This window comes from Bos javanicus, chromosome 22, assembly GCF_032452875.1.
Source record: "Bos javanicus breed banteng chromosome 22, ARS-OSU_banteng_1.0, whole genome shotgun sequence".
Classification (NCBI taxonomy): domain Eukaryota; kingdom Metazoa; phylum Chordata; class Mammalia; order Artiodactyla; family Bovidae; genus Bos; species Bos javanicus.
In genome coordinates this window covers 50,351,756-50,365,089 of record NC_083889.1, presented here as the reverse complement: position 1 = coordinate 50,365,089, position 13,334 = coordinate 50,351,756, and the positions used below count along the sequence as shown (strand labels likewise).

The following is a 13,334-nucleotide window of genomic DNA, read 5'->3' as shown; positions in this document are numbered from 1 at the left end:
GCCTTTGCACTGCTCTTCTCTCTGATTCTCATTTTCTTTGGGGGTTTAGTTCTTGGCTTCAGTTTCAACTCTCAGAGGCCTTGAGTCACCATCCAATCTAAAATCATTCCTCAGTCATTTTATATCATATTTTTGTCATCGTAGGAGTTATCAGTTAGATATTTTTCTCAGTGGTTTTGTGTGTTTTATTCCTCTCATTGGAGAGTTAGCTTCGTGACAGTAGGAGCCTTGTTTGACTTGTTCCCTCCTGTTTCCCCAGTTCTTGACTCTCTGCCTAGCCCAGATGAGTTCCCAGTATGCATGGAATGAATAATGCGGTGTATATGGAATAATGTATTTGGAGAGCCCCTGTGGTCTCCTTTCAAGTGAGGAGACCCCATGGCACTACAGGTTACTTTAGGTTTTACAGCAGTGCACTCTTCCTGAGTGCTGAAGAACATATCTTGAGACAGTCAGATGTTCTGAGAACTTTAACATTTACCTGTTCAAAAAGTATGTCTGAATTTCCATAGAAATGGTGTCTTTTATAAACAGCCATCAAGTTTTTAGGTTAGGATAACCTGCAAAGACCATGTAGGTTGGATGTTGTTCATAAGAGGGGGGTTGTGGGGTAATGTTCATCCTTGTAGTTGATGTATTAGGGAGCTAGTCTGTAACAGAGAAAAGCTTAATGCCTCTTCACTGACTCGAGTAGTTATCAGCTTAATTTTTGTCTCATTTAGAACTGTGTAAGTACAGGGCCACAACTTTTATCCAAATCTGTGGGGTCAGATGAATTTATGAATTTTTCTGATTATAGAAAGGTAATGTGGTCCAATAGCTTATATGTGAATTATATCCCCCAGTGGAATGTGTATAAGATAAACTATTTCTGTAGAAAATGAATATTCTCACTAAGAAGACTTAAGAAAGACTATAAAGAGACTATAGTATAGGTCAAGATGTATCTCCAAGTGACTTCACAGAAAATTTACTGAAAAACTTGACACTTAGGAGATATTTAGATTTTGGAATTTCAGATAATGGATAATGAACCTATACCTGTTGCATACATTTGAATTTTTCTGTTGCCAAGTGCAGATACAATAGTAGCCCTATTAATTGTAAAATACCTTGACTTATATGATTACATTTCTCAGGAAGTATCAACAATGAAATGTCTTTTGGTGACTGGGCAAACAAACTCTGGTATATACATACTATGGAATACTACTCAGCAGTAAAAATGATGATACTATGCATGCAGGTATTGCATGCACAAAGCAAGATGGGTGGATCTCAGAGACATTGTGTTAAGTGAAACTGGGCTCAAAAGGCTATATACTGCAGTAAAAAGAAACAAAGTACTGATACATGCTACAACCTGGATGACCCTTGAAAACTTTATGCTCAGTGAAAGAAGTGAGGCGCAAAAGACCACAGTATTGTCTGCTTCCATTCATGTGAAATATCCAGAATAGCCCTATCTATAGAGACAGAAGGTGGATTGGGTAGTTTGGTGGTTGTCAGGGGCTGGAGAAGAGGGAAATGGGGAGTGACTGCTTAATGGATATGGGATTTCCTTTTGGGGGTGATGAAAATGTTCTTCTGGAACTAGATAGTGGTGGTGGTTGCATAACATGGTGAATGTACTTAATGTCACTGAATTATACACTTTATGTTTTGTGTATTTGATCATAATTTTAAAAAAGACTCCAAAAAAAAAAAAAAAAAAAGACTCCATACTGTATGATCCTATTTATATGACGTTCTAGAAAAGAAAAATGACAAGAATAGAAAACAGTGGTGCCAAGGTATTGGGGGAGGAGTTGACTGTAAGATGGAAGCTTGAGTGAATTGACAGGCATGATGGAACTGTTTTGTATATTGATTGTATTAGTGGTGAATCAGTGTTAAATTCACTGAAGTTGGTACTACTGTGGCTATGGTTATGTAAGAGAACATCCTTATTCAGCTCGGTGAATGCTTGACGGTAATGACTGGTCAGAGAGATCAAATAAAGTGACATCCTCTGAGTGTCAGAGAAATGAAATTAATCAACTTTTCATGAGTATTATAGGAAATGATCAGACAAGAAATAGAGAAAAATGTGTACAAATAGACCTGACTTTTTTGTGTGTTCTATGGAAGTCTCGTTATACCTCCATTCCAATGCATATTTTTTAAAAAAGAATATTTTCAACCTCTAAAAATGTAGTTGAGTTGTAAGAATTTGTAAATTCCCAGAGAGGAGCTGTTTTCTGTACAGGAGACCTTTGGAGGCCTTTAAGTTTGGAGACCTTGGAGGCCTTGGTTGTTCCAATTTTGGTATGGGAGAAATGTCTCTATTTCTTACTAAGAAAGGGCTGCTGTGCCTTCAGGGAGTTTTAAAATGATCTGGAGTACTTTGTTGTTGTTCAGTCGCTAGGTTGTGTCTGACTCTTTGCCTCCCCATGGACTGCAGCACAGCAGGCTTCCCTGTCTTTCACTACCTCCCAGAGTTTGCTCAATCGAATGTCCGTTGAGTCATTGGTGCCATCCAGCCATCTCATCCTCTGTTGCCCCCTTCTCCTCCTGCCCTCATTTTTTAAAAATTTATTTTAATTGAAGTAATAATGGATTTACAATGTTGTGCCAACCTGCTTTCCAGCAAAGTGACAAATGTGTAAAGTTATACACATAGCCATTCTTTTTTTAATATTCTTTTCCATTATGGTTTATCATATATTGAATGTAGTCCCCTGTGCTATTCAGTAGGACCTTTAGGACCTTGTTTAGATAACATTTTAAAAAATGAATGAAATGTACCTGAGTGATGGTGACAGGGTAGGAAAATCATTGCTTAATGAGTGAAGCTTAAGCTTCATTAGGTTTTTCCTGATAACCTTGCAATTGAATTTATGTCACATTATTTCCTGCGATTGCTTTTCTCCAAATCAAAGAAAAAAACATTAGTCCTGTTATCTTTTTTAAAAAAATATAAATTTATTTATTGTAATTGGAGGCTAATTACTTTACAATAGTCCTAATGTTATCTTATCTCACACTTCAAGCTACAAAAATTCCTGGCAGCAATGTGTGAGGTTATGTGTGAATTGGAGGTTAAATAATATTTGTGATGTGTTTCTTCAGCCTGAAAGTGTTAGTTCAGTTTGTGATGTGTTTCTTCAACCTGAAAGTATTAGTGCTAACTCTGGAAGTAATATTCTGAATGAGTAGATCCTCTCAAGAAATTTTTATCAGAAATTCTGACGGACTTGACTTTAATTTCTAAAACTATGCAGTGGTGTTATGTTGAGGGAGTCAAGTTTTCTGTTCCGTTTGTATAAGTACTTCTATATTTGTTAGAAAATTAAAAATTTTCATTTTAGCTTTCAGATCAATATCAAGTCCTAGAACATGCTCACCTGGTTTATCAGACAATAAATATGTTTGACAGTGTACAAGCAAATCTGATGAAAAGCTTTGGTAAACCTTAACTAAGAGTAGTCTCATATTTTGCAATGGGTGCATGGAGGACAAGTGCTGCCAGTAAGTTAGCTGATTACAGTGGTATTTGCAGTTGAACTTGACATAGGGGACAAACCTCATGTGAATTGAGAAATGGAGGTCTTAACGTGTTCTGGAATGATGTCAGCAGAAATCAGTGTATGCCTCTGTGTCATACAGGCAGAGAGATGATGAGAGATTTTATTTCCTCCTCCTATGTGAAAGGCGTTCAGTTGTGTCCGACTCTTTGCGACCCCATGGACTATACAGCCCGTGGAATTCTCCAGGCCAGAATACTGGAGTGGGTAACCTTTCCCTTCTCCAAGAGATCTTCCCAACCTAGAGATCAAACCCACGTCTGCTGCATTGCAGGCAGATTCTTTACCAGCTGATCCACAAGGGAAGCCCAGGAAGACTGGCGTGGGTAGACTATTGCTTCTGCAGCGTATCTTCCTGACCCAGGAATCGAACCAGGGTCTTCTGCATTGCAGGTGGATTCTTTACCAACTGAGCTACCAGGGAAGCCCTAACATCAATCAGTTCTGGCACTAAGTGGATAACTATAACTCAATCCAGTTCCAACACTAACTACCCAGAGTTGACATCAGACTCCAGGTTTAAGGCCTCAGTCCCACAGCTGTGCCTTCAGATACCAATCACAGGTTACCCATACTTCTGTTGGAGGTTCCCATAATCCAACACCCTCTTCAGGTTTGATAATTGACTAGAATGGCTCACAAGACTCAGATTAATAATCAGTTTATTATAAAGGAGCAGGTGAAGAGATAGATAGATACTTTGGTCTGGAAGGGTTCCAAGAGTAAGAGCCTCTGTCCCATGAAGTTGGGGTGTACCACCCTCCTATAATTTAGATACATTCACCAACCTGGAAGCTTTCCAAATCTTATGATTTAGAGGTTTTTAGGCAGTTCCATTATGTAGACATTATTGATTAACTCATTTGCCATTGGTGATTGACCCAATTACCACTCCCTTTTCCATTCCCTGGAAGTTAGGGAATGAGGCTGAAAGTTCCATGCTTCTAATGAAGTCTTGGTTTTCTATTGACCGGTTGCCATCCTGAAGCTATCTAGGAGCCCACCAAGAGTCATCTCATTAAGACAAAAGACTCATCACTCTTACACTCAGGAAATTCCCAGAGTTTTAGGAGCTCTGTGTTAGGAAACTGGAACAAAGACCAGTATCTTTCTATGATACCACAGATGGAAATTCTACAGCTACCTCTGGCTGGTACCTGCTGCCTTTAGTTGGGCATTAGTTCTCTATTATAGGTCAGAGATGACCTAGGCTCGTGTTCTGGTCAGCATGAGTGTCATAGCATGCCAGTTGTCTAATAACTTCTGTAGATAACTAGTTCACTTTGGAATAGGTGAGTGGCTGGGCTAGTGTGATCTGCTGTCATCCTGAACAGCTTCCAGCTAGGAAGACATTATCTTTGTGGAATGTTCCCAGAGCCCCTTGGGACATTGGTGAATTGTCCTTTTTGTACTAGGACCAAGGCAGTGGGGGCCATATTTTTCCTTCCCAGTCAAAATAAAAATACCTTTGTACCTGTGGGAAAATCAGATATGTTTTTAGTATACACTGGATGTCAGTGAGGAAATTCACCCCTTTAAAATTTTAGCAGCAACACAGAGGCAGCTGAAATCAACCCTGAATGTTCATTGGAAGGACTGTTGCTGAAGCTTCAGTATTTTGGCCACCTGATGGGAAGAGCCAACTCATTGGAAAAGACCCTGATGCTGGGAAAGATTGAAGGCAAAAGGAAAAGAGGGTGGCAAGAGGATGGGATGGTTAGATAATATCACCGACTCAGTGGACATGAATTTGAGCAAACTTTGGGAGATAGTGAAGGACAGGGAAGCCTGACGTGCTGCAGTCCATGGAGTTGCAAAGAGTTGGACACAGCTTAGTGACTGAGCACCAACAGGGACAACTGTCTCATCTTTAGTCCCTAATAGTGAGTAGTGAAAGTTACTCAGTCGTGCCCTACTGTTTGCGACCCCATGGACTGCCAGGCTCCTCTGTCCATGGAATTCTCCAGGGCAGAATACTGGAGTGGGTAGCTGTTCCTTCCACAGGGCATCTTCCCAACCAGGGATCGAACCCAGGTCTCATGCATTGCAGACGGATTTGTTACTGTCTGAGCCACCAGGGAAGCCCAAGAAAACTGGAGTGGGTAGCTTATCCCTTCTTCAGGGGATCTTCCCAACCCAGGGATTGAACCGGGGTCTCCTGCATTGCAGGCGGATTCTTTACCAGCTGAGCTACCAGGTAAGTCCCTAATAGTGCTTTGTAATAGAAGCACAGGAGTACTAACATGCATTATCTCATGCACCCCTGAAACCACCCTAGAAAAGAGTTAACCATTGTTGGTACCTGGCATATGAGATAACCCAGGCCCAGAAAAATGTCTTGCCTGAGAGCGAATGGTGAATTAGCTATAGTTTCCTGCTTATGTACAGAACTGTAGAAATTACTTTCTTGTGTGTGCTTCAGGGATGATACTCATTACAAGTAATGTGGCATTGATGAGTGCCATTGCCTGCCAGGTGAAAAGACCCTCCGCACTTAGTCTGGAATCATCTCTGCATGGGCAGTTTGCTTCAGCATTGATGCTGCTTCACTCGGGTGATCCTTTTGCCATTCCTGCCAGGTTAGAGTGTCCTTAGCTTGGAGCGGGGGTAGGTTAGAGTGTCCTAAGCTTGGGGAGGGGGGTGGTGGCAGTGGTAGTGGCATGAGCAGATCTTATTCCTATTCCTGATGGTTACTCTGTAGGTTTTTTTGTTTGTTTTGAAGTGAACAAAATTTGAACTAGATCATTGGCTCTATAAAGAGTAGTTATTGCCAGATAAAAAGAAATTCCTGGGGATCTAACATACAGGGTTGTGACTATAGTTAACTGTACCTTATTGTGTATTTGAAGGTTGCTTAAGAGTTGATCTTTTTTTTAATTTATTTATTTTAATTGGAGGCTAATTACTTTACAATATAAGAGTTGATTTTTAAAGTTCCCATTACAAGAAAAAAAAAATTGTAACTATGTGTGTTGATGAATGTTGACTAAACTTACTGAAATCTTTTTGCAGTATATGCATACATCAGATCATCATGTTGTATCCCAAAAGTAACATAATGTTGTTTGTCAATTATAGTTTAAAAAAAAAAGAATAGATGTTCCCTTTTTTGACTTAGGTAGCATTTTGAGATGATCTATGCTTATCTACTTGTCATAACTCCTCCATTAGACTCAGCTCTCTGAGGGCCAGGGCACGCCCCTCCTTTGTACTCACATAGTATTGTTAATGTCAGTGGAATTGAAGTGAGTTGAATAAAGGTGATAATTTTCTAAGAACTGTCAAGCTGGGCCCGCAGAACCATCATCAGGATGAAGTGACCCTAAGATTGATTTTGGATTTTGAAAACTACTTGAAGATACAAACCAAAAAAAAAAATCTATATATCAAAAATAACCAGTTGGTGTATATGGAAAGCTAGATAAAATACTGAACCATATGCAGTTTTCAAAAATTTAGCAAGTGATCATCAGTGCATATCTCCCTTGTTTTATGTGTTTTATTATAAACCAACACTCCTTATATGCATGGTTGAAGGGGAGAGAATTGAAAGTGCTTTAAGATGTCAAAGTGATGGATTTCATGTGGGCCAGTTTCATTCTTCCCAGATTGTAGTTTGACATATACATTAGATATTTTCCTAATGAAAGCTGCAGGTACATACTCAAATAAATCTGAGATTTTAACGGAGAGCAAAGTACCTGTTGGAAACGTTCATGTAAGCCTTCTCTGTCACATTACTTGCTTTGATGGGAGTTCAGACATCTGGATCAGTTTTGTTTGGCTTAGTAACATCTCTAACCTGATAATATTTTACTTTTCTTCTAAATACCTGTATTCCCAGTAGAGTGGAATTAGGAAAGACAGACCGATAAAACTAAGTCCTCTTCAATTTCTATTAAGATTTTTCATGTTGCTTTTTATATTCATAATGCTTCATTTCCACAGAAATGCTTCATTCCCCCTTGTTTACAGGGGGAAATCCCTGTGTTTTCTTTTTCCTCAAAGATACCAGATAACATTTTAAAAATTTCTTTCCCCCTCTGCCTATGTTCTTTAAAATCTTGATTCTCTTTTACATTTCATAGTTGTTATGTACATTCTGGGCTGCTTCCTAGTCAACCAGTACTCTCCTAATGGGCAATTCAACTGGACTTGTTAATGTTTAGTTGGGTTTTTCTAGATCAGTTTGAATATAGGGCTGCTTATCTCATTTGCATAATTCAAAATCTTGGTGTATAAGTATTAGGAAAGTTGGGCTTGGTTTAGACTAAGAGTTGTCTTGAATGGTCAAGAGCTATGTTTGCTAGCATCACTGAGTCAACTTTTCTAGGGGCAGAGACTAAAGAATTAATTCTGGGTTTGGATATTACTTATCAGGGCTTTGTTTTCTGTATCTCGCTTTCCCCTAAGCACCTGTTAGCTTTTATCACAGATACTTTTTGGGGTAACAGGCAATCACATGGTTAATGAAGATGGAAAGAACTGAAAATTTAATGTTACCTTTATAGATTTCTTTCCTTTGCTTTGTTCTCATCCGTCTCAGCATTGAAAAAAAATCTAAGAAGCATTTACATTTCTATGAGAAATATATACATTTAGGTTAGAAAATGGAGTAAGATATGCTTTTTAATAGTCATCTAAATAAGCCACAAAAACCCACCAGCCCACCAAATTTCTTCCCAGCATGTGACTGAGGAGGAAAAGATGATAGAGACTTTATTACTCTTTCTAAGTCAGAATCTGTCTGTGGGGTTGTTAACACTGAGTTTACCATCTTGATGATTCCAGATGGTTCCTAGCAATTCTGAATGTAAGATTGGTTGGTGGTCTTCAGAACAGTTAGGTCTCCAAGTAGAGCGTCATCTTTGTCTACTAGAACTTTTCTGTGAATTGTAAAATTACATTTGTAAACTAAAGAAAAAAAAAATCCCAATTATCTCAATATAACAATACAACCACTGCAAACATTTTCATGTACAGTTGTGTCACATTACATTATTTTCAAATTTGTGTATATTCACCTGTGCTTGCTCAACCCCTCTCCCTTGCCCCACACGGACCCCATCTTCCCTCTCATGGAGTGAGCATGAGAGGTGGGGGTGTGACCTGGCTGTGGCTTCAAGTGGTCTCTCCAGTTTCCTCTGAGTGTGAGCATTCACTGTTCTGGCTGTGATTCTGTCATTTAAAGTGGTATGCTTTTCATACATTATGGCCCTTACACGCAAGCCAACCTCTTCATCTGGTGGCAGCCAAAAGAAAAGTGATCTCTTACTACGCTGGAGGAAAAACTGTCAGTGCTGGACTTAACCTATATTGAGAGATGGTATGTTCTTCACCTTCAGGTGTTCGAGTATATCAGCAGAGCTTGGTTTTCATCTCCTATGCAGACTTTGGTCTCTAACCTCTGAGTTAGATGCAACTTCATTGTATTTAATTCCAGTCCTTTTTTCTGTACACAGTTTATAATATATAATTGGTTTCATTTTTAAAGTTCTTAAAATACTATATTTCAACATACTAGATCAAGTATCTTACATTGTAATTTTTATAATCATCATTCACAACAGGACTTGTGGGTTTTTTGTCTTTTCAAAAGAATTTTGATAGCCATTATATTCAATTCAAGAGAGTGAATGCCTTGTAACTTGCACACTCGGGCCCACTTACAATAATGGTTCTGCCATAGACATTTCAGAATATCTGTTGTGCTCAAATTTTAGTATTTCTTAACCATAGGCATAGTCTTATCTGTGCTCAGACTTGTGGGATCCTTTCTGTAATTGGGCTCCGTAGAGTTTAGAAGTCAGGTTAACTTAATACAGTGCAGTGATTAATAGCACTTGTTTCAGTCTGGACTGCCAGGGTTTGAAACTTTGTATTGCTGCTTACCATTGAGATGATTTTGAGCAAATTACTTATTCTTTCTTTGACTGCTTCCCCTTGATGGGTAAAATGAAGTTAATAATCTTTATGTTATATGATAGTCTTGTGAGGATTAACTATATATGTAAAATGTTTAGAATACAGCTTTGTACCAAGAAGGGCTGAGTGTGTATTACTTGGTATCATCACAGGTTTTGGCAGTTTATGAAAATCCTCTAGTACAACTATGAGTCTTGGACACACAAAGTGACTTGGATCAAGATTGGGTACTTTTAAGTTTTTATTTGTTTATTTTTAAAATTTTAAGTATTAAATATTTTTTCTTCTTTCTCTTTTGACTGTACTACACTGCTTACAGAATCTTGGTTCTCTGACCTGGGATTGAACCCAGATCCTAGCAGTAAGAGTGCTGAATCTTAACCACTGGACTACCAGGAAATTCCCTAAACTAAATTTCTGTTTTTGTCTAACAGCCAAAGTTTCAGGCAGAGGAATTTGAGTGTTGGACTTGTGAATTTAATACTATATCTAAAGTACATTGTCAACATGGAGTATCTCAGGATTGTATAGAGGTGCTATTAGATATCCCTTATGTCTCCTCTAGACTATCTTTTCCTTCCAGTGACATTATTATCAAAGTCTGTCCTTGAGCAAACTGTGAATGTTGTCATGAACCCTTTCTTTTTCTATTCACAGATTCTGTGTGCTCCTCTGGGCCACTGTAGTTACTTTTTTAAGAACAGAAAGGAGACTCAGGACTAGACCAATTTGGTGTCGGTTCTCTGTGTTTTTCATTTTGGTAGCTATGAAGAGGGTTTGCTTTCCACACACGTGGATACTCTTTTGATAATGTTCTGTTGAGGTAATCAACACACTTGAGAGAATGCTTGTTCCACGGCTGCCCCTTTCTGATTGTGGACATGCATTTGAATGTTTACAGTAGATAACTTCATGAGAAAACGCACCTTAGTTGCTTCTATTCTGCAGTGTTTCCCAAGAACATTCAGAGCCCTTTATAAAAAGCAGAGTGTTTTATGTGTGAGATGGTCACTGAATTTAAGAAAGTCCACTTGAAAGGAATTACATAACAAAACAATTTCTGCTGTTAGAATAGGATATAGACAAATGCATATACTGTTTCTTTTTAACTTAGTTTCATTTATTCAAATAGTTACTAATCAGAGGAAACTGATTTTGTTGTGGTAAGTTTAAATAGAGATTTTAGGAGTTCTAGTTTGTGTTGGTCAAAGCTGTAAAATACAGGTAGAAAGTCTCTGTCCATGGATGGTGGTGCTGAGATTTCTAGTAGCTTTCTTTTCTTCCTGGTTATTTCCCAAAATGCAAAGCAAGAATCAAATTGCACCATTGTAACATTTTGTAATGAACTTGAAGTATTTAACAAACCTAAAGTCACAGCTTTGCTGTCATAATAAAACATTTCAGGCTATTCATTTCTTGTGACAAGGAATCCAACCCATTTCACCAAATTTGGCCTGTTTTTAAGTTCTATTTTCTATTGCCCTAGTTTTATTGGCTTTGTGTGTGTGTGGCCTTTATTACCTTGATCCAATGATACCAGTTTCCTATTATTATATATACTTTGTGCTCAGAATTGACCTAGGTTTCACGTGGTTTCTCTTTCCCTGAGTTTTATTTCTCATCTGAACATATCACGTCTTTTTCTTGCTGTTCCATCTGCACAGTGTCACTCCTAAAGATGAGCTTCTTTATCCTGTGAGGCAGTGGAGGAAGTATGGAAGCCATTTGAGGAGCATTGCATTAACAGGCGTATTGTAGTCATATGGTGGCAGTATCAAGGAAATTATAGGATGGGTTAGTATTAGAGTGTATCGATTTGTAAATCCCATGACTTCCTGTTTCATGGGTCATGAGTGTCCACGATGACTGTTTTCAGGAAAAAGGTGAAGAGTCTTGTAGTCTGATGGTATGTTTGATTCTTTAACATGTATTGATTACTAACAACTCCTGTCTCTCCCCAGCCTACCTGAGCTTTGTGCATAAGCACAATTTTGGACCCAGCTGTTTGTACTTATTTATGCTTTTACACCTTCTTCCTTTCATAAAGATTTTAGCTGGTTTATGACTTGAGTTGAAACAAGGAAAAAAAAAAAGACGACCTGATATGGTCTGTCCCCTGCCAACCAGAAGCTTCCTGTGGTGTCCAAACAGAATAGTTGCCTCAGTCTGTCAGCACTTCAGTCTTTGAAGGTGGTTTCTGCTTGAAAAGTGGTGACTATTAGCATAGCTTTTGGATAATTGCTTCTCCTTCCTGTTTTGGGATACATTGTTTTTTTTTTCCAGATACTTTCCTATTCTTATTGACTTTGTTTTTCCAGAAGACTCAGCCTGTGGTTACAATGTTTCGGGTCCCCCTTTGAACTTTCTGTGGGATTACCCAATTCTGGGATACCCTCACCAGATCATCAGTGCTAAAGAGGGCAGAGGATCTTCTTGGTTAATAGAAAAGGCCATTTTGGAATGACTCTCTAAATCCAGAAACATCCAGACTTTTCCTTCAGTACTTTTTTTCTGTTTGGGGTAGCAGTACTTTTTTCTGCTTGGGAGGGAGGGGCCATTGGGAGGGCTTGTGTTTAAGGGGTTCGGAAACAGGGGATTTAAGTGTGTCTTTTGTGTTTTCAAGGCACTAACACCACTCCCGTCTGTATTTAAATGCTGTCCCCAGGTTACGACTATGGCTATGTCTGCGTGGAGTTTTCACTCTTGGAAGATGCCATCGGATGCATGGAGGCCAACCAGGTTGCTTTATACTTCGGTCAAATGATGCTGAAAGGATATATTTTTCAAGAGTTGGGAGGGAGGGCTTCAAATGATCAAACTTTGGAAAGGTACCAGAAATCTATACTTAGAGCATTCCACATTCCAACCAAGAGAAACTTTAAAAGAGGCTGAGGAAGTTTCTCTAGTAAATTTAATGGGCACAGAGTGTATTTTAGAAACGCATTCAGTTGTCATTGGATCATTTTCCAAAGACAGTAGGTGGAAAAAAATGACAGGTCTGGAGTTCTTCCCTTCAGAGTGTGACTGAGCTTGGGATCCAGATGCAAAAAAACGATCCTTGCCTGTCTGTGATCTCAAGGAACTTCCTGGCACAGGAATTTTAGGTCAGTACTTGTACCCAGACCTCGGGTGAAGACTACCAATGGCAAGTCCTGTGGCAGTCAGGTCCTGCCTGCATGTGCTTCTTTTGCAAGAGGGCCGCTGGGGAGAAGAGACCGGTTGATTGTAGGGGTCTTCTGCATTCATCATTGTTCTTTACAAATTGGAGTTCCGTACTCGAGTTCCTAGCTGCATTATAGTTTGAGCTGGTGAATTGAAATCTGTACTTACCTTATGTTTGAAACACCTAGATGTATTTAGCTTGCCACATAGGACTATCATCTGGGTCTTTAACTGAACCCTGCTTGATAGTTTTGGGGGGGAATATGAAATAGGTAGAATTCTTCTTGTCGTCATATTTCCTTGGGAAAGTTGTTTTCATTGTGATGTCTTAGTTCCTCCATCTGTGAAGTGGGAGAAAGAAGCTTAGTGATATAATTTGATTTTTACATACCCACTGCCTGTGCTTAACACTGTGATTGCAATGTACCCAGAATCTTAAAAGAAGGCTCTGCCAGGGCGTACTAGTATTGCATGAGAACTCTTCCTCTTTCATAGCCTAATGCCCTCTCATCAGCTTTGTTCCATTCAGCATGGCTCATTACACTTCACTTTTTCCCTTCTTTGACCATATTCTCCCCTTATGTCAATGAGGATGACATAACTAAATCTTTTGGGATCAAGAAGTAATTAGAAGAAACCTGATGTATCTGTTCCTGTTGTTAGTGATGTAAATACTTCTAG

General features: G+C 39.0%; 1 protein-coding gene across 5 annotated transcripts in view; it reads left to right on the top strand.

The window, feature by feature from the left end:
- RBM6 (RNA binding motif protein 6) overlaps nucleotides 1-13,334 on the top strand; it is an 88,380-nt gene that overhangs the window by 24,946 nt on the left and 50,100 nt on the right. For 4 of the 5 annotated variants that reach the window (XM_061397528.1, XM_061397529.1, XM_061397530.1 and 1 more), the window contains one exon: nucleotides 12,157-12,230. The exons of the other annotated variant lie outside the window; for it this stretch is intronic. In XM_061397528.1, coding sequence (XP_061253512.1) covers nucleotides 12,157-12,230 — 74 coding nt within the window. Of the gene's footprint in view, nucleotides 1-12,156; nucleotides 12,231-13,334 lie in introns of those variants that run through there. 5 annotated transcript variants of the gene reach the window in all.